Source organism: Mobula birostris, chromosome 19, assembly GCF_030028105.1.
Source record: "Mobula birostris isolate sMobBir1 chromosome 19, sMobBir1.hap1, whole genome shotgun sequence".
In the NCBI taxonomy this organism is placed as follows: Eukaryota; Metazoa; Chordata; class Chondrichthyes; order Myliobatiformes; family Myliobatidae; genus Mobula; species Mobula birostris.
Window position 1 is genome coordinate 56,456,725 of NC_092388.1, and position 25,665 is coordinate 56,482,389.

At 44.2% G+C, this 25,665-nt stretch overlaps 1 protein-coding gene across 1 annotated transcript in view; it reads left to right on the plus strand.

Annotated features, from left to right (window-relative positions):
• The first annotated feature begins 217 nt into the window (after positions 1 to 217).
• LOC140212359 (GMP reductase 1) overlaps positions 218 to 25,665 on the plus strand; it is an 89,308-nt gene continuing 63,860 nt past the window's right edge. Inside the window, exon 1 of the mRNA XM_072283067.1 lies at positions 218 to 534. Within this exon, the coding sequence (XP_072139168.1) occupies positions 448 to 534 (87 nt within the window). The 5' untranslated portion in view covers positions 218 to 447. The remainder of the gene's footprint in view (positions 535 to 25,665) is intronic.

The following is a 25,665-nucleotide window of genomic DNA, read 5'->3' on the forward strand; positions in this document are numbered from 1 at the left end:
CCTGCGGAGTTCCTCCAGCGTTTTGTGTATGTTACTTTGTTTCCCAGCATCTGCAGACTTCTCGCGTTTATATTCTGTTTTATTTTGTTCGGATTTCCAGTATCTGCAGATTTTGTTCAATGCACATTGGCTGGGCCTGGCTGGGTGATGCGGAATGCAACATCAATCTTTCAAACGTAATTGCAAACGCCCCTTCGCACATGGAGAGGAGGGGATGTTCCCCTCGTTGGGAGAGCCGCTGGTTGTTGTCCAAGGATGCCCTGTAGCTGTTTTGCTCTGCAGTCTTGCCGCGGAGAGGGAGGGCAACAGCGGGCAGTGCAGCAGCCTGGCTTGTCCGATGTGTCCAAATAAAGTGCGAGGCGGCTGCAGCGCTATAAATGAGCGGTGAGCACAGACTGTGGGCTTTTGCTGCATCGGACGAGGTTTCGTGCGGCAGCAGTCCTCGCCATGCCCCGGGTGGACGCCGACCTTAAACTGGACTTCAAGGATGTCCTGGTGCGACCTAAACGAAGCAGCTTGAAGAGCAGGTCCGAGGTGAGGAACAGCGTCCGCTGAAGCTGGCGGGGGTGTCACTTTAAACACTGTTAGTCTAACCCCGTCCCTCTTTAATACTCCGCAGTTATTTCAGCAGGGTCTTCAGGTGTTTTGTAAAAGTTGTTTTGTTTAGACCAACCTTGTAGTTTGGCAGCGAGTTTATATAGGGACGAATTGAAGGTCAAGTGAATAACTGTAACCCAATCCTTTGGTGATTATGTCTCATTGGAGCTCGGTTACCTCTGGCCTGCTGAACGTGTTGTACCGAGCCTTCATTATTTGTACAGTACTGCGAATGCTTTGCTTCCACTTGGAGCTAGCAGCACGGAGGCCCGCACTGTTGGCGATGTCCCGGCGGAACCGCATAAGTTGCTCGGTAGTCTGCAAGGTCTTGACCGGCTTTTATGAAAAGTCGGCGCCAGTGGCCCTAAAGCTCGAAACTGTAACATACTTCTCTGGAAGGTCAAGGGCAGGTGGCCATAAACCTTGGCGCTCGTGAGGCAAGCACTTTATAAGACTTTCATTAGGGGAAGCTCATTCTGACCCAGAATTTGGTGGGGCGGGGGGGGGCGGGCGGTGTGAATGGGACTCGTTTGTGCACAGACTCTCAGCTGGTGTGGACAGCAAAATTTCCAGTGTTTACAAATTCCTCGCCATTCACATGATTAGCCATGTCATTTAGTAACATGCGAGAGAACAGGCCCTCCAACCCTGCTCATTCACCCTGACCAAGTACCCAGCCGTCTGCTTATTAACTTTATTTGTATATTTTGTGTGGAGCCAGTCCTTTGAGCTGCACCTCCCCAGCAACCCCTGACAACCCTGATTTACCCCTAACCTAATCACGGGACAATCCTTAATGACCTACCTGGGACGCCTTTGGACTGTGGGAGGAAATCAGAGCACCTGGGGAGAACACACGCATTCCACGGTGAGGACGTACAGGGACTCCAGAGAGTGGTACTCTCATCCTCTTCATGAAGCAGTGCCCCTTGGGTCTCTTCTAACTCCTCCTTCTCTCAACTTAAACCATGCTCTCGAGTTTTTTTTTTGGTTCCATTTTCCTGGGGAAAAAGTCTTCAACCACTCTATCCAATGCCTCTCTTGGATTTTATACACCTTTACAGTATCCCATGTTTCAAGAAATAAAAGTTGTTGACCTTTAAACTCAGGTTCTCGAGTCCTGGTAATATTTTTTGTAATTCTTCTTTACACTTGCTCTCCAACTTAATGATGTCTTTCCTATAATATGGTAACCAAAACTGTGCACAAGCAACCCTGTGTGGCTTCACACAGGTTCACGGTACTGTTGCAACAAAAGCCTCCCAGCTCCAGTGTTCATTGCCCTGACTTGGTGAATGGCTTTACAACCCTCTTTACTCCAAGAGGACCATAGCCTTGTCATAGGGTATAGAGGCTTGACCCGGAGAGTATGTTGGCTGGAATCAGGGCTTTTGGCTCTTGGTAGGGTCACCCATGCCAAAGAGGTCAAAGGGTAGAGGCCAGACTAAGAGTGGTCCACCAGTCCTCCAGGTTCGGGGGTTCAGCTCAGGGCTAACAACCCTGACTGGTCAAACAAAATAGTTACAGAAACAGCAGTCAAGAATCCTTCTACATCTGAGTGTGACAGTATGGACAGCTAGAGATGGAGGAGCTTCATTGCTGCCCAAAGCACTATCAGTGTAATGGCCAGTAAATAAGTAAGTTACCTGCAATGCCTTTACTAATGTGTATTACTAGGAGCATTAGTAAACATCATGACAGCTGCCTGCTTGGTGTCTGGTGAATCCTGTCTTCCTCGAGACTGATTGCATTTGTTGCCACTTGAATTGGGTGGATTTGGAGGAGGCTGATAATACTGTTGTTTGATCTGCTGAGTCTGTTACGAGTGAGGCAGGTGGTGGATAGTTTATGCAGTGGTGGCTTCTTTGAGGGCTTCTTTGCCCTGTTTGCACATGGACTTGAAGTACTCAATGCCTCTCAGTGTGTTTTGAGTGGACTTGGGTAGGGATTTCCAGGAATTGATGGGTAAGTTTGGAGAGCATCCTTGAATGTTTTCTCCCATCTGCTCTAAGGGCCCGATTGATTTCCTTCACCTTCTAGACATTCTGTAGGAACGTCTTCTTTCCTTGTGGAGACCTTCCAGGTCTGAAATAGTGTTGGCACAGTTAATCAAAGTAGAAAGAACTGCTCTACGTTGGAAGGCGTGATGGTGGTTGTTTTTTTTGAGGTATAAGTCCATGTGAGTGGGTTTCCAATAGACGCCATGTTCGAGGCTACTGTCTGGTATTAGAATGTCCAGGAGTGGGAGGCAATCATTCTTCTCCATTGTAACCTGAATGTTTGGATGTATAAACTGGGCCCTTAAAAGGGCCGACAGAGAAACCAGGAAACCTGACAACAAGGAGGAACCCATCGCCACCACCTGCCTTCTCCATATTTCCACAGTTTCTGGAAGGATCGCCAGGATCCTGAAGAAATACCTGATTAATACCATCCACAAACCCATACGGAAGCTCAATTCACAGCTTATGTGGGTCAAAGATGACCGAGGGCTCAGGGCGGCTGACATTTACAGGGTCCCCTGTGAATGCGGAGCGGTGTATATCGGCCAGATAGAATTAACAATGCAAACCCCCATCAAGGAGCACAGAAGCTATATCTGTTTGGGTTACCCGGAGAAATCGGCAGTAGCAGAACATTGCATTTGCAATGACCAGAAGATTGATTTCAGGTCACAAAACTACTGTAGTGTTCTCGTGCAGTGTGTTGAAACTCTGACTAAACACCAAGTTAAACCGGAGCCAATGAAGACAGAGTCGTAGTAAGGTTAACCATTTACTGTTCACTCTTCCACATTAACATCGTAGGGTGAAAACTGCTGATAAAATAATACAAACATATACAGTGTCGGTTTCATTCTTGAGACCACGCGCGCTCTTTTCTTTTAGCGAGTGTCTTCAGCCACCCAGGGGAGGAAGGGGGTCGCGTCAAACCGCTGCCGGGCTCGAGCCAACCCCGCACTTGAAATTGAAAAGCCACCACGCGCGCCGCTCCAACCGCTGCTTCCTTTAACAGAATCCGCGTTAATATTGTTACTTCAACATGACTGCTGTCACATGAACTTACAGCGTCGCTTCTGTAATGTTTCTCTGTGGGTAGAAACAGAGCCTTTCACATTCACGCTGCATGCGTGGGCCCCCACCTATCCTCTTTCTCCGAACCGGAAGTTACCCACAAGACGCGGCGAAACCGGAGGTGACATCATCACATGCTGCGAGATACCATAGACAATGAATTTTACCTTTGTTGAACTGTAACGTAGTTATCTAACTTTAACTAGAAAATAGTTACAAACAAATTATTTAAAGCGGAAATTTAATGTTAAATAAATGTCTTAAGGTCAGTACAACTACTGTGCCATGTGTTACATACCAGCAGTGATAGATCACAAACTGAGTCAGGTTTTCATGTTAAAACCACTATCTTTATTAGTATCTACTCATAATATAGGAAATTAAACAAAATAAACAGAAGTTAACTCTGTGTGTGTGTGTCCCAAACAGTCAAGCTTAGGAACAGTTCTTAAGGTCTTAAGATGGCAAAGTAGAAAAGGTCCAGTAATCCATAGAATAAATGAGGGAAGAGATTTGTAAATCCACGTTAAAATGTAGAGAGAAGGTGATTACGAAGAATTGCACAAGTTCCATGCTAGGAAAACGAAGTAACAGTCACCACAGATCTTTTCCGTTGAGTCGCTCTGAAATCCACGTAGAAACATCACAAGGTGACAGTCGTGGAATATCCCTTCACACAAGTAGTTACCACATAACACACCCGAATTCAGTTAAGGGTTAACAAAATGGTTCCACAGGATACTTGAGCAAAATCCACATATGGATCATCCGAAGTGACAGTCACACATCCAATGTGCACGGTGTGCCATTAATCAACCCAATCCTTTGGGCATGGGAAAGTATCAGACTTTACGCATTGGTAGCAAACTACTGCCAGCAGGTTGCAGTCCAAACTTTTTTTTCATCCCCTCCCCCTCCCCCTCCCCCTCATCCCAGTGGTCTGTCACGGCTTGTTATACTGATATCATAGGCGCACCTCATCCAAGCGTTTTTAAAGTGATACCCCCAGTACGAAACAGTGGTCACGTAACACCTCCCCCCAAAAAGGGAACATTTTGATCTGTCACAGTAAAATTTTAACTGCAAACTACAATATGTGAAACAATACATTTACAGTTACCATATAGCATACTACAGACTAATATAACATATTGCAGAAGCATATACAAATAACAAAGTCCACACTGCTACTAAAAAAATACATTGCAAACTTAACATCTGGAAAGACAGTCGGCAGTTATATTATCCTTGCCTTTAGTGTGAGTTATCATGAGGTCGTACTCCTGCAAAATCAAACTCTATTGTTGAATTGGAGCTTCCTTAATCATGCTGCACAGAACCCTCCGCATTGGCTAGCTTCTTAGCCATAGCTCGAGTTACTGCGCAGGAAGGATAGAGATGAATGCTATAACAAAAACAGATGCTTATCCCATCGCTGGAGTAGATGATTGTGTAGACAAGGTTGGAAAAGCTAAGTTTCTTAGTCTAGGTCCCGCCTCATCCAAGCGTTTTTAAAGTGACACCCACAGTACAAAACGGTGGCCACATAACAAATGCCAATGGCTTTTGGGGCTGTCTGGTGAAGGAAACCATTGAAATAAAACTAAAAGAAAAGAATTTTAACAAAGATGAAGGTCTTGTTCGAAGTAAGAACTGGAATTCGATTGTAAACAAGGTGGGACAGTGGAAACCTGATTGGATGAGGACTAAGCAACACACATCAAAGTTGCTGGTGAACGCAGCAGGCCAGGCAGCATCTGTAGGAAGAGGTGCAGTCGACGTTTCAGGCCGAGACCCTTCGTCAGGATGAGGACTAACCAATCAGGAGGGATGCATGACGGGGGTGTAAATACCACTGGACTAGATAGGCCCGGCCATCATCCCTGATGAAGATGGCAGAGTTTGTCATCAAAACGTCAGTTAAAATTGATATGTGTATCTGCTGGAAACCTGAAAAGAGTCATATATGCTGGGAAAGCACTTGGTCCTTTTTCATTTTCTAACTCGGGTCAGTCGCATGCTTGTCATGTTAGACACTGCATGGTGTTCAGAGCAAGCAGTTTTTAAATAGCGCCACTTGTGTGTTTGTGTTCAAAAACAATGATTCTTCTCTCAGATCGTTAGCAAGTAATAAGCAGTAAGACAATTCCGAACTGTTTTGCTCACTGTGGTTTCAAGTGTTCAGGTTTGGAGATACCAGAAATGGCCAGTAGTGAAAATGAAACAATTCCACTACTTCAACAAGTTAGGAACTATGAAGAATTTGACAGTATCAACAATCATCTTAAATGTTACAATTGAAATAGATTTGGAGGATGCAGTCATCAAAAGCACTGCTTGAAGGCAGTCCCTTACCTTCACTAGGTGTCTCTGCTGATTTTGTTCATCCACAATCAATCAAAAGAACTTGTGTACATTGAATGAATTCCTCCATTGATAACTATTCGCAGTTTTTAAAGTACTGTAAACAAGAGAAAACCTGTAGATGCTGGAAATCCAAGTGACACAGAAAATGCAAGAGGAACTCAGCAGGCCGGGCAACATCTATGGAAAAGAGTACAGTCAATGTTTCAGGCCAAGACCCTTCACCAGGACTTTAAAGTACTGTAGTAGTTTTTATGGTTTTCTAATTTATTCTGTATTTCATTTAAAAACACAGTTGTTTCTCAGTTAAATGGCAGTTTGTTTTTAATACATTTTCAACTATTTCCATGAAACTTGGGGAAAATTGGGGCAGCCACTTTGGATCAAGATGTACTAGTCCCGATGTGTCCTGATTAACCGGAATCCATTCTATATGTACAAATGAATTGCTTAGTGAAATGTTGACCTTTCATTCAAAACAGCTAAAACACTGAGGAGTTGGAGTTACGTGACTTTCTCAAACTCTGGTTCAACCCTATTTAGCAAAGAGCTTGGTTGTAAAATCAGTGAGGATCTGTTATTATTAAAGGGTGTACGGAGAGGAAAAGTACAGGTGGCAGAGACCTGGCTTGTGTGCCTTTGAGTCATGGTCAGCAGAATGAGTTTCCATGTTCTGTGTTGGTCAAAGTCCCATCTGCCTACCTTTGGTGCTTAGTCTGCTAAACCTCTCCTATCCATGGAATTATCTAGATGGTTTTCAAATTTTGCTTATGTGCCTGTCTGGCAGCTCATTCCAAGTATGGACAGCTCTTTGTGTAAGGAAGTTGCTCCTGATATACCTTTTAAATCTCTTGATATTAAACCTCTGATATTAAACTTATGCCCTCTTGTTTTCAGCAACCCCTGTCTGGGAGGAAGACTGTGCTTTTACCCTGTCTATAACCACAGTGATCTTATTTATATCTGTATGGTCTCTGCTTGATTTCCTCTGTTCCAGGCAAGAAAGTGCTCATCTCCACAACCTCTTGTAACTCGGACCCCCAAGTTTAGACAGCATCCTGGCAAATCTTTTCTGCACTCTTTCTAGTTGTTGGATTCTGGTGTTTAAATCTAAGGTTCTTTTAGAAGTCAGAAATGAGGCATAAAACTTGTTGCTTCATGACCGTTTTATTAGGAGTTGATAGAATGAAGAGAACAGGGATGGGGAGGGGGTCTTGCTAGTTGAGGAAGAAACAAACCAAAGAAAAGCTGGTGCCTAGCACAGATCAGCTACTTTTATACCATAGAGATAAGAAAAATGTCATTCTGATCTACAGATAATAATCCAATTAGCAAATTCTTACCAAATCCTGCAGTAAAAAGTTAACCAATGAAGAAAATACGAACCATGTAATGAAATTCAGAGGCAGAAAAACTTGTGGAATCTACATTACAATTGGAATAACCAAAACAACTATTTAGGTCATGAAAAATTAAAGCGTATATATTCAAACTATTTATAAGATTATGTATGGTTAGGCACGTTTATGTGAGTTTGAACTGTTCTGTTAATGATCGCCTTTAAACAAGTAAAAAAAATGTAAACTATGATGTCATAGTATTACGAATAACATGACTTGTAATATTGAGTAACCCCAAACTTCGAGACTTGAGCGAATCCTATCAAAGAAATCCCATCCACCAGACTGATTTATTTTAGCTGCTACTTCAGGACTTACAGTAAGATGGCGGTGTGTCTGAACGAAAGAAGGGGCCAGCCAAAGGTGCTTTTCTCTTTGAAAAATTTGTTTTTATGATCCAAAGACAATTCTACCCCCAAGAACATCAGGTACTGCAGTGATTCATTCGTTCAACCTGTCCTGGTGACTCTGGGTGATGTGGACAATGAGAAGACCATTCAATGTTCATCAATCAATATAATTCCTGACAAACACTCCCAGTGAAATGTGTTTCCTGGTCAGAATCAATGTGACAGGGTAATCCCCTTCTAGGAATATAGGAACCAGAGTGTTTGCTCTGTGTGTGATAGTAGTTTTCACTGCTGGAATAGCTTCCACCCTTCTTGAAAACTTGTCCACTATTACCAGTACATCTGAGTATCCTTGGCATTTTGGTAGAGAAATGTAGTCCACTTGTAAGTTTAAAAATGGATAGGGTAGGGCGGGAGGATTTAATTGTAGTAGCTTTTCCGCTGCTCCAGGGTGTGTTTTCTGGCATGTTGTGCACCTTTCAAACATTTGTTGAGCTTATGCCCTGAACTTTGGCTTCCATCCACCACCATTGGGACAATCTTTTGCACTCCACTGTGTCAAAGGGAGTGTATTTGCTGTGCCAGATAAGGAAGCAATGTGACTGGGGCTACTAGTGTGTGACTAGTGCCATATCTCCATGCTCCATCACTGTTTAACCACACCCCGCCCCCCACCATTCTCCATCCAGAACCACTTATAATTCCCCAATTAGCTTTCCACAAGGGCCAAATTATGTCAAGCATGCCAAGCCAAGGTCCAAACGTCCAGGGTGTTTTTTCATTGCACCAGTAAGTTTTATGGGCAGGTGTTGTTGCTGCTATTACCATTATTATTATTATTAGTAGTAGTAGTAGTAATTTAGGCCTGGGATTCTCAGAGCCTGTGTTGTGGGTCACACAAGAAGAAAAATGCACTCTTGAAACAAAATAAGTCCAAAACCAACCATTTAATTATGACTTCAGCGATCACAACTGTCAGCTGTCACATTGAGAACTCATCTGGGACTTAAAACACACAGACACACACACAGACAAGACACTGTAAACATGGTAGTCTTCACCACTTCTCTTCCACACAAAGAGTTTTAGTAGTACTGCCTTTTCCACTGTTTCTGTTCTCTCATTTAATCTATTTCATAGTCATAGTCATACTCTATTAATCCCGGGGGAAATTGGTTTTTGTTACAGTTGCACCATAAATAATAGTAATAAAACCATAAATAGTTAAATAATATGTAAATTGTGCCAGGAAATAAGTCCAGGACCAGCCCAGCTCAGGGTGTCTGACCCTCCAAGGGAGGAGTTGTAAAGTTTGATGGCCACAGGCAGGAATGACCTCCTATGACGCTCTGTGTTGTATCTCGGTGGAATGAGTCTCTGGCTGAATGTACTCCTGTGTCCACCCAGTACATTATGTAGTAAATGGGAAACATTGACCAAAATGGCATGCAACTTGGGCAGCATCCTCTTTTCGGATACCACCATCAGAGAGTCCAGTTCCAACCCCACAACATCACTGGCCTTACGAATGAGTTTGTTGATTCTGTTGGTCTCTGCTACCCTCAGCCTGCTACCCCAGCACAGAACAGCAAACATGATTGCACTGGCCACCACAGACTCGCAGAACATCCTCAGCATCATCCGGCAGATGTTAAAGGACCTCAGTCTCCTCAGGAAATAGAGACGGCTCTGACCCTTCTTGTAGACAGCCTCAGTGTTCTTTGACCAGTCCAGTTTATTGTCAATTCGTATCCTCAGGTATTTGTAATCCTCCATCGTGTCCACACTGACCCCCTGGATGGAAACAGGGGTCACAGATACCTTACCTCTCCTCAGATCTACCACCAGCTCCTTAGTCTTTTTCACATTAAGCTGCAGATAATTCTGCTCACACCATGTGACAAAGTTTCCTACCGTAGCCCTGTACTCAGCCTCATCTCCCTTGCTGATACATCCAGCTATGGCAGAGTCATCTGAAAACTTCTGAAGATGACAAGACTCTGTGCAGTAGTTGAAGTCCGAGGTGTAAATGGTGAAGAGAAAGGGAGACAAGACAGTCTCCTGTGGAGCCCCAGTGCTGCTGATCACTCTGTCGGACACACAGTGTTGCAAGCACACGTACTGTGGTGTGCCAGTCAGGTAATCAAGAATCCATGACACCAGGGAAGCATCCACCTGCGTCGCTGTCAGCTTCTCCCCCAGCAGAGCAGGGCGGATGGTGTTGAACGCACTGAAGAAGTCAAAAAACATGACCCTCACAGTGCTCGCTGGCTTGTCCAGGTGGGTGTAGACACGGTTCAGCAGGTAGATGATGGCATCCTCAACTCCTAGTCGGGGCTGGTAGGTGAACTGGAGGGGATCTAAGTGTGGCCTGACCATAGGCCGGAGCAGCTCCAGAACAAGTCTTTCCAGGGTCTTCATGATGTGGGAGGTCAATGCCACCGGTCTGTAGTCATTGAGGCTGCTGGGGCACGGCGTCTTCAGCACAGGGACGAGGCAGGACGTCTTCCACAGTACAGGAACCCTCCGGAGCCTCAGGCTGAGGTTGAATACGTAGCGAAGTACTCCACATAGCTGAGGGGCACAGGCTTTGAGCACCCTGGTACTGAAACCATCCAGTCCTGCAGCCTTGCTTGGGTTGAGACATTTCAGCTGTCTTCTCACCTGTTCAGCTGTGAAGCCCACCATGGTGGTTTCGTGTGGGGAAGGGGGTATAGTCATGAGAGCAGGGTGGGGGAGGACTGTGAGGAGGGGTAGGAGGGGAGAGTGGAGTATGTGTTGGTTGGGGGCCGACAACAGATGGCTCATGTGGGGGATGGGCAGGGGCCACAATGTCAAATCTGTTAAAGAACAGGTTAAGTTCGTTGGCCCTGTCCACACTGCCTTCAGCTCCTCTGTTGCTAGTTTGCTGGAACCCAGTGATGGTCCTCATCCTCCTCCAGACCTCTCTCATGTTGTTCTGCTGGAGTTTCCACTCAAGCTTCCTCCTGTTCCTGTCTTTAGCCTCCCTGATCCTGGTTTTCAGGTCCCTCTGTATTGCCCTCAGCTCCTCACTATTTCCATCTCTAAATGCCCTCTTTTTAGCGTTCAGGATGTCCTTGATGTCCTTTGTTACCCATGGCTTGTTATTTGAATAACAAAGGACAGTTCTTGTCGGAACATTGCAGTCCACACAGAAGTTGATGTAATCAGTGATGCACTCTGTGAGCCCATCAATATCCTCTCCATGTGGCTCACAGAGTGCCTGCCAGTCTGTCACCTCAAAACAACCCTGGAGCGCCTCATAAACCTCCTCCGACCATTTTCTCACTGTCCTCGAGGTTGCAGGTTTACTCTTCACCAGAGGCACGTAGTAGGGTTTTAGATGCATCAAGTTGTGATCTGACCTTCCCATTTGCTCTTTTTAATTAAGCTATGTAGCATTTGAAGTATGAAATGTAGCTATAAATGAAATTATCAGTATTATTGTTGTAATATTATTATACCACAATAAGATTGATAAATGGACAAAAATAAATTGATTCACTCACCAATCAGTGAGAGAAGTGACAGCGACGGGATGAGGCAATCCTTCTGATGTCGGGCCTGTATTATGTTGTGGCAATCCTGAGGCACTGGCCAAGATGTGCATTGGAGAGTCTGTTTCTATCCTGGTTCTTCATAGAGTTCATTGCAGAAAACGATGACTCACTTATGTACGTGGAGGGGAACAGTGTGAGTTGGAGCATTGCAATAGCTCTCGTGTTTTTGAATTGAGCTTGGGGAACCACGTTGATCCAAAGTCAGTCACCCCAACATCCTTGTGTTGTGCTTTGAGCAAATCAGATGTTCCCATTTCCAAGACCTCCATCTGAAGAGTTGCCTCATTTATGGAAGGCACCAGCCTTTTGGCCTCTGCAGTCCACTGGCCGTCAGCCGAAACGGAGAACTGCTGTCTCAGGAGGAGAAGGATGTCACCTGAGAGTTTAGGGGAGCTTTCAAATCGTTCCCTGAAGTTTTCTGCCAGGCTCGTCACAAAATCCTTCATCACTGGATCCTCCCGCATTTCGTTCTTCTCGCAATGCTCCCGCAGACGTGGAAAGTGCAACTTTCTCCCGTGAATGTCTCTCTCCAAAAGGTTCAGCTTTGACTGGAAAGCTTCGATCACCTCGTACATGTCCACAACAGTGGGATTGTTGCCTTGTAATTGCAGATTAAGTTGATTTTGATGAGACATGATGTCACACAAAAAAAGGAACATGTGCCATCACTTTGTTGTCACTTAAAAACCTCTTAAATCCCTGGGCTTTTTGGCTCTGCAGGCTGGATAAAAATGACACAAGCTCATCGCGCAGGTTGCACATCCTCCCGAACACACGGCCTTTGCTCAGCCGGCGAACATCATTCTGCAGCAAAAGATCTTTGTGTTCCACTGACATTTCCTCCAGCAATGCTCTGAAAAGGTGATGTTGCAGACTAGAACTCTCAAGAACGAAATTTACCAGTCTCGTCACAGTATCCATCGCCTCTTTCATTTCCCCACACAGTTTAGCGCACAACACTGATTTGTGAATAATGCAATGAAATGCCAAGAGTGCTGGGTTAACAGCGGCAAACCTGCTTACCAAGCCTTTGTGTTGTCGCACCATGGACAGAGCCCCATCGGTGACAACGGACACAACTTTGCTCACATCCAAGCCATTCTTCTCAAAGAACTGTGTCAATGTGTTAAAAATTATTTCCTCAGTTGTGTGCCCAGGCAGAGGAAGCAAACAAAGTAGCTCTTCCCGAAAGGTCTTCCATCAAAAAATCTTGCGAACACAGATAGCTCTTCCATATCGGTTTGGTCACAGGACGAGTCTATGTCTAGTGATATGGCTTCTGCTTTCTCCAAATCGGTGAGTAGATTGGAAAAACACTCCCCTGCTAAAACTTCTACTCTCCTTGTGGCTATGTTAGCCGACAATGGCACCATCTTTAATAGCTCCACAACCATTTTCTTGGTTTTCTCACCATGACTTAAAACTTCACCAACCATATCAATTGCACACGTTTTAATCAACTCGGCATCACGTGCTGTACAGGGGCGTAGGTCAAGTGTACGGTGTGGGATGAGGTTAAAATAAATTAGAGCAGCCCACGCTTTATTTACATGTTATGACAGGTAACATAACAGGTTCATGTAAGTGCCAATGGGTCAACGCGGTCCAGACATTTGGTTCTCGCGGTCCGGACCTGGCCCGCGGTCCACCTATTGGGGTTGTCTGATTTCGAAACTGGATAGCAGAAGCTGTTCCGGAATCATTGAGTGTGTGCCTTCAGGCTTTTGTGCCTCCTTGCTGACGGTAAGAGTGAAAAGGGGACATGTCCTGGGTGATGGGGAACCTTTCTGAGGAACCGCTCCTTGAAGGTGCCTTGGATACTATGAAGGCTGGTACCCAAAATGGAGCTGACTAATTTTGCATCCTTCCTGTAGCTTCTTTTGATCCTGTGTAGCTTCTGTTTTTTTAGTTCTGGACCTATTACAACGGCAATGATACTGGATAAGGCAGGTAAAGAAAAGACTGTTAACTTTATCTACACAACAAGGAGCAAATGAAGAGTCGCTTTAGGTTAGCAACAGAGAATTATACTTGTACTTGAGAAGGGAAGGCCAACCGGAATATTCATGTGGAATGAATGGGCTTGGCTGGGCAGCCCTCATGGGATCAAGGACAATTTTAACTTGAAGTGATGGTATAAAAATGGGCTCCTTCAATGTAGACTCTCAATATAATCATAGCTGCTTTTTCCTTCTGTTTTGTCATTGTCTTATTTATATAATCACTTCAATGCTGAAATTATCCCTTTGGTGTTGGAAGCATTATGAGAGATAAGATGAGTATTTTGATGAAGTGCAAAGCTTTAAAATCCCATGGTTTATTGCAGTAGCCTAGCAGGCCGTACAGTTTTCTCTGGATTATTACATTTACAACTGCTTCCATTTCTACCTTTTGAGCTATCCATTTACTTAGTTTTTACAAACAGCCTTAAGATAATAAAGCTGGTTTTGTACCTGATTATAATGCCTGATATGATTCCATATACAGTATCCTAACCTAAAGATAGTTTCATGAGCCAGCAGTTCCATGCGGACCATAATGTATTATGGGTGGAGGGCAAACGTGCCTCAAGAGCTTCCACACGACATCAGTTTAAGCCTGGCATATTTTCTGGATACCCTTCCCTTTAAAATGAGAGTTGCAGGGCTGTGAGAGAAGAATAAGTTACATTTTTAAAATTTCTTTGTTCTCATTAAGTTTTTTAGCCCTCTATTTTAAAATATTTAAATAAATTTTAGTCATCTACATGATTATTCAGATCTTCAGGATTTTTTTGATGATTTTGCATGTCAAAGACATTCAGAAATATAGAAAGCCCCAGATACCACTGACAAACAGCAAAGTTGAGGTTGGAGCCTATCTTCTGCCCTTTGTTTTTTTTTTGACGACTTTACGGGCAGACCCGTGTCATGCAATTTAGTTGCTCGAAGACTAGTTGCTACTTGAGTTGTTGTGGCTTAGTTTGCAATAAAAGTTAGGGAATTTGAACAATGTTTCCTTCTCAGGAGAATGATGCAGATTTTTTAGTAGCTCTTTGCCTGCATATCACATTTTTGATCATATTTGTGTGCAGTAGCAGCCCACACCAGAGTAACAGAGTGATTAATTCCCTGGAAAGTTAAATGTCTCGTTGACAAAAAACTGCATTGGCAAAAGAGTTGTGCAATGTTGGAGGAAATGCTTCTTGTATCGAAAGAAATGCATAAGCATTTACAAAATGACCCAAGGAAACCAGAACTTTTAACTTTTTTTAAAAAAAGGCAAGGGGAAGAGACATTTGGTTTTGAGCAAGTCTGAGCTTGCTACACAGACAAAATGCTGGAGGAACTCACAGGCCAGGCAGCATCTATGGAAAAGAGTATAGACAACGTTTCGGGCCAAGTTCCTTCAGCAGGACCGGAGGAAAAAAACGGAGGGTGGCCCTCGATTTCTCAAACTTCTGGTAATGCCTCCCCTTCACCATTCCCCGTCCCTTTTCCCCTCTCTCACCCTATCTCCTTGCTCCTCTGCTGCTCCCCCTCCCTTTCTTTCTTCCATGGCCTTCTGTTCTCTACTACTAGATCCCCTCTTCTCCAGCGTTGTGTCCCTTTCACCAACCAACTTTCCAGCTCTTTACTTCACTTCTCACCCTCTCAGTTTTACCTATCACTTTGTGTTTCAATCTCTCCCCTCTCCCCACCTTTTAAATCTGCTCCTCAGCTTTTTTTCTCCAGTCCCGCTGAGGGGTCTTAGCCTGAAATGTTAGAATCAGAATCAGGTTTATTATCACCAGCATGTGTCATGAAGTTTGTTGGCTTCACAGCAGCAGTTCAATGCAATACATAATATAGAAGAAGAAAATAATAAGTAAATCAATTACAGTATTTCTATATTGAATAGATTAAAAATGGTGCAAAAAACAGAAATAATATATATTTAAAAAATAAGTGAGGTAGTGTCCAAAGATTCGACGTCTATTTAGAAATCAGATGGCAGAGGGGAAGAAGCTGTTCTTGAATCGCTGAGTGTGTGCCTTCAGGCTTCTGTATCTCCTACCTGATGGTAACAGTGAGAAAATGGCATGCCCCGTGTGCTGGAGGTTCTTAATAATGGATGCTGCCTTTCTGAGACACTGCTCCTTGAAGATGTCCTGGGTACTTTGTAGGCTAGTACCCAAGATGGAGCCGACTAAATTTACAACCCTCTGCAGCTTCTTTCAGTCCTGTGCAGTAGCCCCCCCCCCCCACACTTGCCCTCGCTGTCGCTGTCTTGCCTTCTTCATAACTGCATCAATATGTTGGCACAAGATTAGATCCTCAGAGATCATGACACCCAGGAATTTGAAACTGCTCACTCTCTCCACTTCTGATCCCTTTATAAGGATTGGTATGTGTTCCTTTGTCTTGCCCTTCCTGAAGTCCACAGTCAACTCTTTTGTCTTACTGATGTTGAGTGCCAGGTAGTTGCTGTGGCACCACTCCATTAGCTGGCATATCTCGGTCCTGTACGTCCTCTCGTCACCACCTGAGATTCTACAAACAATGGTCGTATCATCTGCAGATTTATAGATGGTATTTGAGCTATGCCTCACCACACAGTCATGTGTATATAGAGAATAGAGCAGTGGACTAAGCATACAGCCCTGAGGTGCACCAGTGTTGATCGTCAGCGAGGAGGTGATATTATCACCAGTCTGCACAGATTGTGGTCTTCCGGTTAGGATGTCGAAGGTCCAATTGCAGAGGGAGATACAGAGGCCCAGGTCAACTGTGCTGTTTTCCATTGATGCTGCCTGGCCTGCTGAGTTCCTCCAGCCTTCTGTGTGTGTTGCTCGGATTTCCAGTATCTGCAGATTTTCTGTTATTTAGAAACCATAGAAACCATAGAAAAACTACAGCACAGAAACAGGCCTTTTGGCCCTTATTGGCTGTGCCGAACCATTTTCTGCCTAGTCCCACTGACCTGGGCACGGACCATATCCCTCCATACACCTTCCATCTATGTATCTGTCCAATTTATTCTTAAATGTTAAAAAAGAACCCGCGTTTACCACCTCATCTGGCAGCTCATTCCACACTCCCACCACTCTCTGTGTGAAGAAGCCCCCCCCTAAATGTTCCCTTTAAACTTTTCCCCCCTCACCCTTAACCCACGTCCTCTGGTTTTTTTTCTCCCCTTGCCTCAGTGGAAAAAGCCTGCTTGCATTCACTCTATCTATACCCATCATAATTTTATATACCTGTATCAAATCTCCTCTCATTCTTCTATGCTCCAGGGAATAAAGTCCTAACCTATTCAACCTTTCTCTGTAACTCAGTTTCTCAAGTCCCGGCAACATCCTTGTAAACCTTCTCTGCACTCTTTCAACCTTATTAATATCCTTGCTGTAATTTGATGACCAAAACTGAACACAATACTCCAGATCTGGCCTCACCAGTGCCTTATATTTGTGATTAGTTTTGTGGTTTGTCAAATTAAGGTGGTTCCTTGCTTTGCCGAAATTGTTTTCTCGACCAGAAAACCACTTGGATCAATAAAAAGCACAACGTCTGGTTTCTGTGAACAGTGGTGATCCCAGGCTGACATATTGATTGGTTAACTTGTTGAGAAGTTAACCAGGTTTCAATTTCATCTGTTTTCGGGATGTGGGCATTGGCATGATTGGCATTTAGTGCCAGTCTTTGGTTGTCCTCAGAATAATGGCAAGCTTCCTTCCTGAACTAGTTGGTAGTGAGCTCTGGAGTATTGACCCTGACACCACTAAATACCTACAAATAAGTGATTTTAAAAGTATTTTATCTTTGAAATTTGTTGGTGGTAGTTTTGTGTCTATTGGTATAAAAATAACTCAGTGAGTGGAAATAATTTCTGTTAGCATTTTTAGTGCTTGGTGTCCCCAGAAATCATTCAACAAGAAGGAGAAGCTGCTTTTACATAATTTACGTAAATATAAGGTGCACTGTGGAATGGTTAGAGTCTCAAATGTGTTCAGTAATACCCTATGAATGTATGTGTACTCTCTTTAACCTGATACCGTTCATGTTATCAGTTTACCGTGAATGTTGAGTGTCAGTGTTCCCGATGTGGCACACTGGCTGTGACTCAGAATTCCTGGAAAATAACACAAGGCTGGTGGCTTAGAACAGGAGTTCATGCAAGACCCAAGTTGGGTTGGATGCTGGGAGCTGTGCCTGATCAGGAGTTGGCTCATGGAAATGGAACTGACCTGCCTGGCATCATCACTAGAAATAAATCCGTTAACATTAGTTATTATGCCATTTTCTTGCTTGCATTGCTAATGCATTATTTTCCAGTACTAATGCTATTGGAAAGTTGAACAATAGTATTCACCTTTAAAAATGGTACCTTTTTTGCTTTCAAACAGTTGTTAAAATGAATGGTAAGCTATCTCTGTTGTCTAGGTATACTGAGCTGGAATTGAGCTTAAGGAACGTACATTTCTGTTCTTGTTTCTTTGCCTTTTCATTTGTATCTGTGAACAATCCCATGATGTGTTTTCTGGTGGACCCTCTAGCAAACAAGTTCTATTACACAGGGAGTCGAAGCCTTGTGTGTGGAGAAAGAGACCATGTAAATGTATGCAAAATCTTGTCCCCCATCGTCTTTGTCTTTGTAAGGTTAGGGAAGCGTTCTTCAGCATGGAGATTGTGGGGTGGTGAGGTTTGAGGTTGTTGGGGTGGTGGAAAGGATGGGGACTGGAGATAGAAGAACATGATGGGATAGTGCAGTAAAGACTGGACAGATTGAATGGTAGAAAGGAATCAGCCACAAAAATGTGTGGTGGTGGGGAATGAGACCGTAAAATTTTGTGTATGCCATGGTCAGGGAGTAGGATGTGTGCAGTGATGAGGTCCATTAAGAGGTTGGTCAGAGATTTGAATGGCTAGACACGCAAGGACATTTTTGGTTTGAAGTTTAGGGAAGTAGTTCAAGGGAATCCTAAGGCAAATACTTTAAAAATCTTGGTCTTGCAAGTCCTCTGTTGAATTGGTTCTTCCTTCGATATGAATGATCTCTGCTCATAACGTGGCATTAACATGAAGGATGTGATTGAATTTCTAACAGGAGACAAATTTGGACTGAACTACAGGGATTCAATTGCACGTTCCAATCAGGTTAATTCATGTTCTTTTATTGAATCACTTATTATGAAGACATAATAGCAGCTAATTTATACTCGGCAAAGTCTCAAACCTGAAGCAAGGCAAATGATCTCGTGAATCGTTCTTAATGGTTTTGTTGGCCAGACTTAATGGAGACATAATTTCTTATTAATTGGTGTTGTAAGTTCTTTTAGTTCATGTGAAGGTACAAGAAATTCTGAGTTTATAATGAGAACCAAATGTTGTCTAAATCCAGCACTGTTGGAGATTCTTTTCCTCCTATTTTCCTGCCTCTTCTGATGACCATGAACTATGAACAAGGTTGCAAGTGCTTCTTTTTGCTGCTTTGCTTAAGTGGTTTTTCACAAGTCAGAACAAGTTTTCACTTGGGGCCAGGCAGCAGGTTGGAATGAGACTAATGAAGAAGTTTCTTTCCCACAAGTGGGCTCACTGTTGTGAATCATAGCAGCCTGTCTGAACATCTCAAAATGCCTGTAAGGCTAGGATGGGAGGTGTAAATTCAGCCTATCAGACATTTTCAAAATGCTGTGACTGTGTTGAAGACACTGAAGCTGGTGATATTGAAGTCTTTATTCATCACAATATGTAGGCATTCTTCTGACAATACTTGTGTTAGTCTCACAAGCGGGAAGTACATCACATTGTTATACCCTTTAGATCAATGGTAACAAAGGTGATTCAATACACTTTCAATAGTTACTTCAATACTTTGGTTGACAATGCTTCCTTTGAGTTGCACATCTACAGTGGGAGACACCTCTGAATGTCCAATTAGCTTTGCTGGGACAATCTAACTGCAAACTCCCTGAATTTATTTACATTTACAATGGTACAAATTACTTGAACCCAGAGTTGTCTGGATTAACATTGAATTAACATTTGGCTGATGCCATCTTCCTGCTGTGATAGAGTTTCTGATGTCCTCGCCTACCACCCCATCAGTTTCTTCATCAAACACATTATTTTCCATAACTTCAATGGGATCCTACAACCAGACACCTCTTTACTTACCATCCCCCCCCCCCACTCTTCAGCTTCTGAAGGAATCGTTCCCTCTGTAATTCCCTTGTCAATTCATCTGTCCCTACTAATCTCCCTCCTCGTAGATATCGCTATAATCGACACAAATGCTACATCTACCCACTCACCTTCTCCCTTGTCTCCAGTCAGGATCCCAAACAGTCGTTCCAGGTTCACTTGCAAATCTGTTGGGGTCATCTGTTGTTTCAGTGCTTCTAATGTAGCCCCCTCTACATTGGTGAGGCCGACGTTAATTGGGGACTGCTTTATCAAGCTCCATCTACCAAAGTGGAATTTCTAGGTGGCCAACCATTTTAATTCCTATCCCCATTCCCGTTCTGACACGTCAGTATATTGCCACCTCTTCTGCCATGATGAGGCCACTCCCAGGGTGCAGGAGCAACACCTCAAAATCCGACTAGGTATCCTCCAGTCTGATAGCATGAACACCGATTTCTCCTTCCGATAATTTTTTTCTCTCTTTTTAACTTTTCTCCTCCCTCTTTTCCTCCCTGAACTTATCCTCTTCTCCTCACCTGCCTATCACCTTCATCTGGTGCGGCTCCTCCTTCCCTTTCTCCTATGGTCCACTTTCCTCTCCTGTCAGATTCCTTCTTCTCCAGTCCTTTACCTCTCCCACCCACTTGGCTTCACTTATCACCTTCTAGCTCTCCTCCTTCTCCTCCCTCCACTTTTTATTCTGGTGTCTTCCCCCTTCCTTTCCAGTCTGGATGAAGAGCCTCAGCGCGAAGTGACGATGTCTATTCATTTTCTTATATGCAGCCTGGCCTGCTAAGTTCCTCCGGCATTTTGTGTGTGTTGCTTTGGACTTCCAGCATCTGTAGAATCGTGTGTGTGTGTGTGTGTGTGTTTATTTATTTATTGATGCAGCGCAGAATAGGCCCTCCCGGCCCTTCGACCCACCGCCTGGCAATCCCCTGAGTTAACCCTAACCTAATCTCAGGACAATTTATAATGACCAATTAACCTACCAACTGTTACGTCTTTGGACTGAAACCAGGGCACCCGGAGGAAGCCCATGCGGTCACAGAGAGAACATACAAACTCCTTACAGGCAGTGGTGGGATTTGAACCTGGGTCCTCTGCACTGTAAAGCATTGTGCTAACCTCTACACTACCATACCAACCAATGATGCAATCTCTTAAGGCTGCAGGCCTTTCTGTGCTTTAAACTTCAATTCACTGCTTGCAATTTTCAATAACAGCTGCAAGTTGGTTCTGGCTTGAATTAGTATTTGCTGTATTCGTATAACTCCAGAATACTCCTAAACACATACTCTCTGGACCCTGGACCGACATCTGTCTCAGGAAGGACAAACTTTATGGAGGATCTAATTAAGTCGGGCAGCAAAAAGGCCTTTCACTTCGGATCTCTTCCCCAATTACTAACCCATCACTTCCCTCTGTGCATCTACATTTACACTATCATCCCTGACTAGGTATCAACAAGACTGAGTGGAGAAGTCAATAAGGCATTCCAGAAATTTGATCACATCTACTTGGATACTCATCCCCCCAACGTTGACCAGTCTTTAAAATGCAGTTTTGTCGTTCATGTGCTTGTTGCCTCCTTCCCTGCTGGCTCATTGTGGTTTACATCCCCTACCTTTGCCCCTTAAACACCTGCTCGCTCAAAACTCAGCAGTGGCTATCCGCAGCTATTCAGTGCAGAGGGGCACCAGCAAGGTCACTATCAGGTTCACAGGCAGCAGTTCACAATTATGGCCTGGATTGTGTATTATCAGAATAACCTCACTACAAGTCTCTCAGTCCCTCTGATCTCTGTTGGAATGGCTGCAAAGGATGTCAGCCAGTGGCACCCCTCCCGGACTGTCTTTTTGATTGCTGGCCTAACCACTGAAAGGGCCCGGCTCATTTTGCCCACTCCCATTCCAGGCTGGGGTGGCTGCCTTCAGACACTGCATGCAATTTCTTCTCTTTCTCAGTCTGCCTAGCCATCGAGGTTGTGGAACTTGATGCCCCTGCCACAACTCGGATCGCTGCCTGTCTATTTTCCCAAAATCTTTCTCACCTGATCTGTCCATGAGCCAGTTCTGAGCAGAGGAGGTGAAATGGGTCGGCAAATTTAAATTCCTCGCTGTTATCATTTCAGAGGATCTGTCCTCGGTCTAGCACGCGAGTGCCATTACAAAGAAGGCATAGGAGTGCCAGCACTTTCTTATAAGTTTGTAAAGATCTGGCATGTCACCTAAAACTTCAATAGATGTGTGGTGGAGATTGGTTGCGTCACATCCTGGTATGGAAACACCATTGCCGTTGAATGGAAGAGCTTACAAAACGTAGTGGATACGGCCCAGTGGATCATAGGTAAAGACCTCTTCACCACTGGGCACATCTATACAGAACGCCGTTGCAGGAAAGCGGCATCCATCATCTCGGACCTCCACCGTCCAGGCCATGTTGCCTTCTTGCTGCTGCCATCAGAGGGGATAACTCCACTCAATATCACTGAACTGTTCCCACATCCTATGGACTCACGTTCAAGAACGCTTCTTCGCATGTTCTTGATATTTATTTATTATTATTACTGTTTTTAAAAATTTTGTATTTGCAATTTGTTATCCTTTGCACATTGATTGCTTGTCCTGTTGGATGCTGTCTTTCATTAATTCTATTGTTTCTCGTATTTACTGTGATTGCCCACAAGAAAATTGGATCTCAGGGTTGTTATGGCGACATGTACTTTGATAGCAAATTTACTTAGAATTTTTATAGCTAACCATCTACCTCTCAGAAACGGCCTCCATTAGATAGTACTGTTACTGTTATACTTTAACACACTCTTCACAGCTTTCTGACGTGCTCTGTGTCTTCTGCATTTGCACTCCCATTCCTTTCATCTGCAGGTCAGCTTCAGTCAGGAGTGGTTAGATGTGAAGCAAAAGGCTGCTGTTCATCAATTAAATTCTCTGTAACGACACTGTTAATGTGTCCCTTGTTCTGTCTGTGAGGGTGACAAGAAGGTGAGTCATACTGTTTAACCTGAATCTAGTGTTTCCACCAGCTGCCTCGCTGGATCTGCACACAAACATTGTGTACAGTTCTGGTCACCGAATTATAGGAAAGATGTCAATAAAATTAAGAGAGTACAGAGGAGATTTACTAGAATATTGCCTGGGTTTCACCTTCTAAGTTACAGAGAAAGGTTGAACAAGTTGGGTCCTTATTCTTTGGAGCGTAGAAGGTGAGGGGGAACTTGAGAGAGGTATTTAAAATTATGAGGGGGATAGATAGAGTTGATGTGGATAGGCCTTTTCCATTGAGAGTAGGGGAGATTCAAACAAGAGGACATGAGTTGAGAGTTAAAGGGCAAAAGTTTAGGGGTAACTTGAGGGGGAACTTCTTCACTCAGAGTGGTAGCTGTGTGGAATGAGCTTCCAGCAGAAGTGGTTGAGGCAGGTTCGATGTTGTCGTTTAAAGTTAAATTGGATAGATATATGGACAGGAAAGGAATGGAGGGTTATGGGCTGGGTGCAGGTCAGTGGGACTAGGTGAGAGTAAGAGTTCGGCATGGACTAGAAGGGCCGAGATGACCTGTTTCCGTGCTGTAATTGTTATATGGTTATATAAACACAGGTGTCACTTGTCAGAAGCAGCACCTGTGGTCCTATCCACCTGGGAGTGAATCCTGCCTTTTCAAGGCGCTCCCTCATCATGATTTGGTCACCCGTCTGGGAGGATTACCTTCCCTCCCTCTGGCTTTCCCTGATCAGCAATACGTCACTGCTGTTTTGCTCAGCCATTCAAGTTACAATGGTCCTTCACGTCCTCATTAATATGGAATTGGCTCCAGTATTGGCTCTTTTCTGTACACTCTCAATTTTTGTTTTCTCATCTTCTTTGTTCCCATGATCTGCATGCTCGTTCCCCCTCTGCTCCTTGCTCTACCCTCTCTGCTGTGTCTACTTCAATCACTGCTACCTCTGCAGGCAGCTGCACTGCCTTCTTGACTGTGCTTGGCCCTGATCCTTGCAACTCCCCTGACATGATGCACACACATCGTCCTGTCTCCTATCCCCTGAGCCTGCCTGGAGCTGCTGTCTCCCTGTGGGTCATGTTGTCAGCTCCGTGGGCCCTCTATGCTCCGTCTCTGTCTTGTCCATGTTTTTCTCCTTTTCCTGAGTCTATGATAGTACCTGCCTTACTTCGTGTGTCTATCCCCAGGACACTACCCTTATTGTTTAGGAACACTGAAAAATCTACAGGAAGCTTCACTTACTCCCTCTACCTTGAGTACCTGAAGCTTGCTTCTCTCTGCCCTCATTGTTTCACTACTGCACTGGTAATGCAAATTGCCTCTCCAGTGGGGGGCAAGGATAGATTCTTCATTGACACTGAAGACCCTGTGTCCACTAACATATCACAATCACATTCTCCTAATAAACATCTTGTGAACGTCTGTGGGTGACCAGTACTAGCAATGGAGCCTGCTGCCTGCCATTTGTCTGATCTAGGCCCTGTCCATTCGACAATCAAATCGGACAGAGGGGGCACTGCTGCCATTGCGATGGGCGACCCCTCCCCCACACCTTCCTCCCTTTTTTCAGGGCATTGCCTCCAGCCAGTCTGCAGCTGTAACAAATCAACTTCACCTTTCTACACAAACATGAGGAAATCTTTCCACATCTATTCAAGTGTTCCTTTGCTAGGTGCTCCCGTTGCTGACACACAGCAGCTATAGCCACTTTACAAATTCTCTTCCCCCTCCTCTGGTCTATCTCTGGCCCATGGTACTATCTCGAGGTAAGTCAATCCCTCTGCTCTCTCCAAACCTAGAACTTCCTGGTGAGCTGAACTCAGGCCTGACTTCTGCGTTTTCAAGAAGATTGGAACATGCCTCCCTGGATTATCCTCCTCAAAAGCTTGCTATTTATGCTCTGCATAATCCATGGCAAGTTCAACAGCTCTCTGAACCACTGATGTTATCGTTCCTGGTTACTCTCACCTCCCCTGCTTGCTGCCTCACTTCCCTCTAAAGCAATGATCTCCCTCTTCATTCCAAGCACTCCCGATAGCTGCTCGTGTACCATCCTGCACTCTCTGGCACGTATTCCTCAGCCATTTTGGTTTATCACCACACATACATCTTTTTTAGATGCATCTATTGAATTTAATTAATTTCTTCAAGCTTGCCCCAGAACTCTGAATTCCCAGAAGCAACTTTAAATGCAGGCAGCTCTGACCAAATGTTGTTCTTCTTCCCAGGGGTAAAGGGTATGTGAATGGTGGTAATCAGGATTGAGGGCTGGCAGGGGCATCATAATTCGTGACCTGTCATTGACTGGAATAGGTGCCATCACAACAAATACATCTGCCTCACTAATAATGGGATGAATAAAGATTAAACAGTACATACTTGAAACAACTGTAGCCATGGCTGTGACCGTGGATTTCAGTTGTGACAGTTCTGAAGGGGAATATTTGATTATTCCCATCCAAGCTGCGTAGTAAGGGTTATTACTTATTGATCCCATCTTGAGGTCCCTGAAGACAACCCTAAAGCTGTCAATATCTGATCCTGTGCCTTTCCTTCTATGTAATTTTAAAATGAGATACAATGACCCTACTTCCTCAAGAGGCTGAAGAAATTTGTCATGTCCCCATCGGCTCTCACCAGTTTTTATCAATGCATCTGCCTGGGTGCACAGTGGCTTGGTAGGGCAACTGCTCTGCACGTGACTGCAAGAAACTGTGGACGCAGCTCGGCACATGACAGATACCAGCCTCCCTCTGTGGACTTGTCTATACTTCTCGCTGCCTCAGTAAAGCAGCCAGCAAAATCAAAGACCCCATCCATTCCTTACATTTTTTTCCCCTCCTCTCTTCCATCAGGCAGGAGATACAAAGGCCTGAAAGCACGTACCACCAGGCTCAAGCTAGCTTATATCCTAAATGGTTCCCTAGTATGACAAGATGAACTCTTGATCTCATAATCCACCTTGTTATGAGATTGCATCTTATTGTTTATCCGCACCGCATTTTCTCTGTCACTGTTACATTTTATTCTGCATTGTTATTGTTTTGTCTTGTTCTGCCTCAATGCCCTGTGTAATGATTTAATCTGAATGAACAATATGCACATCAAACATTTCACTGTATCTTAGTATATGTGA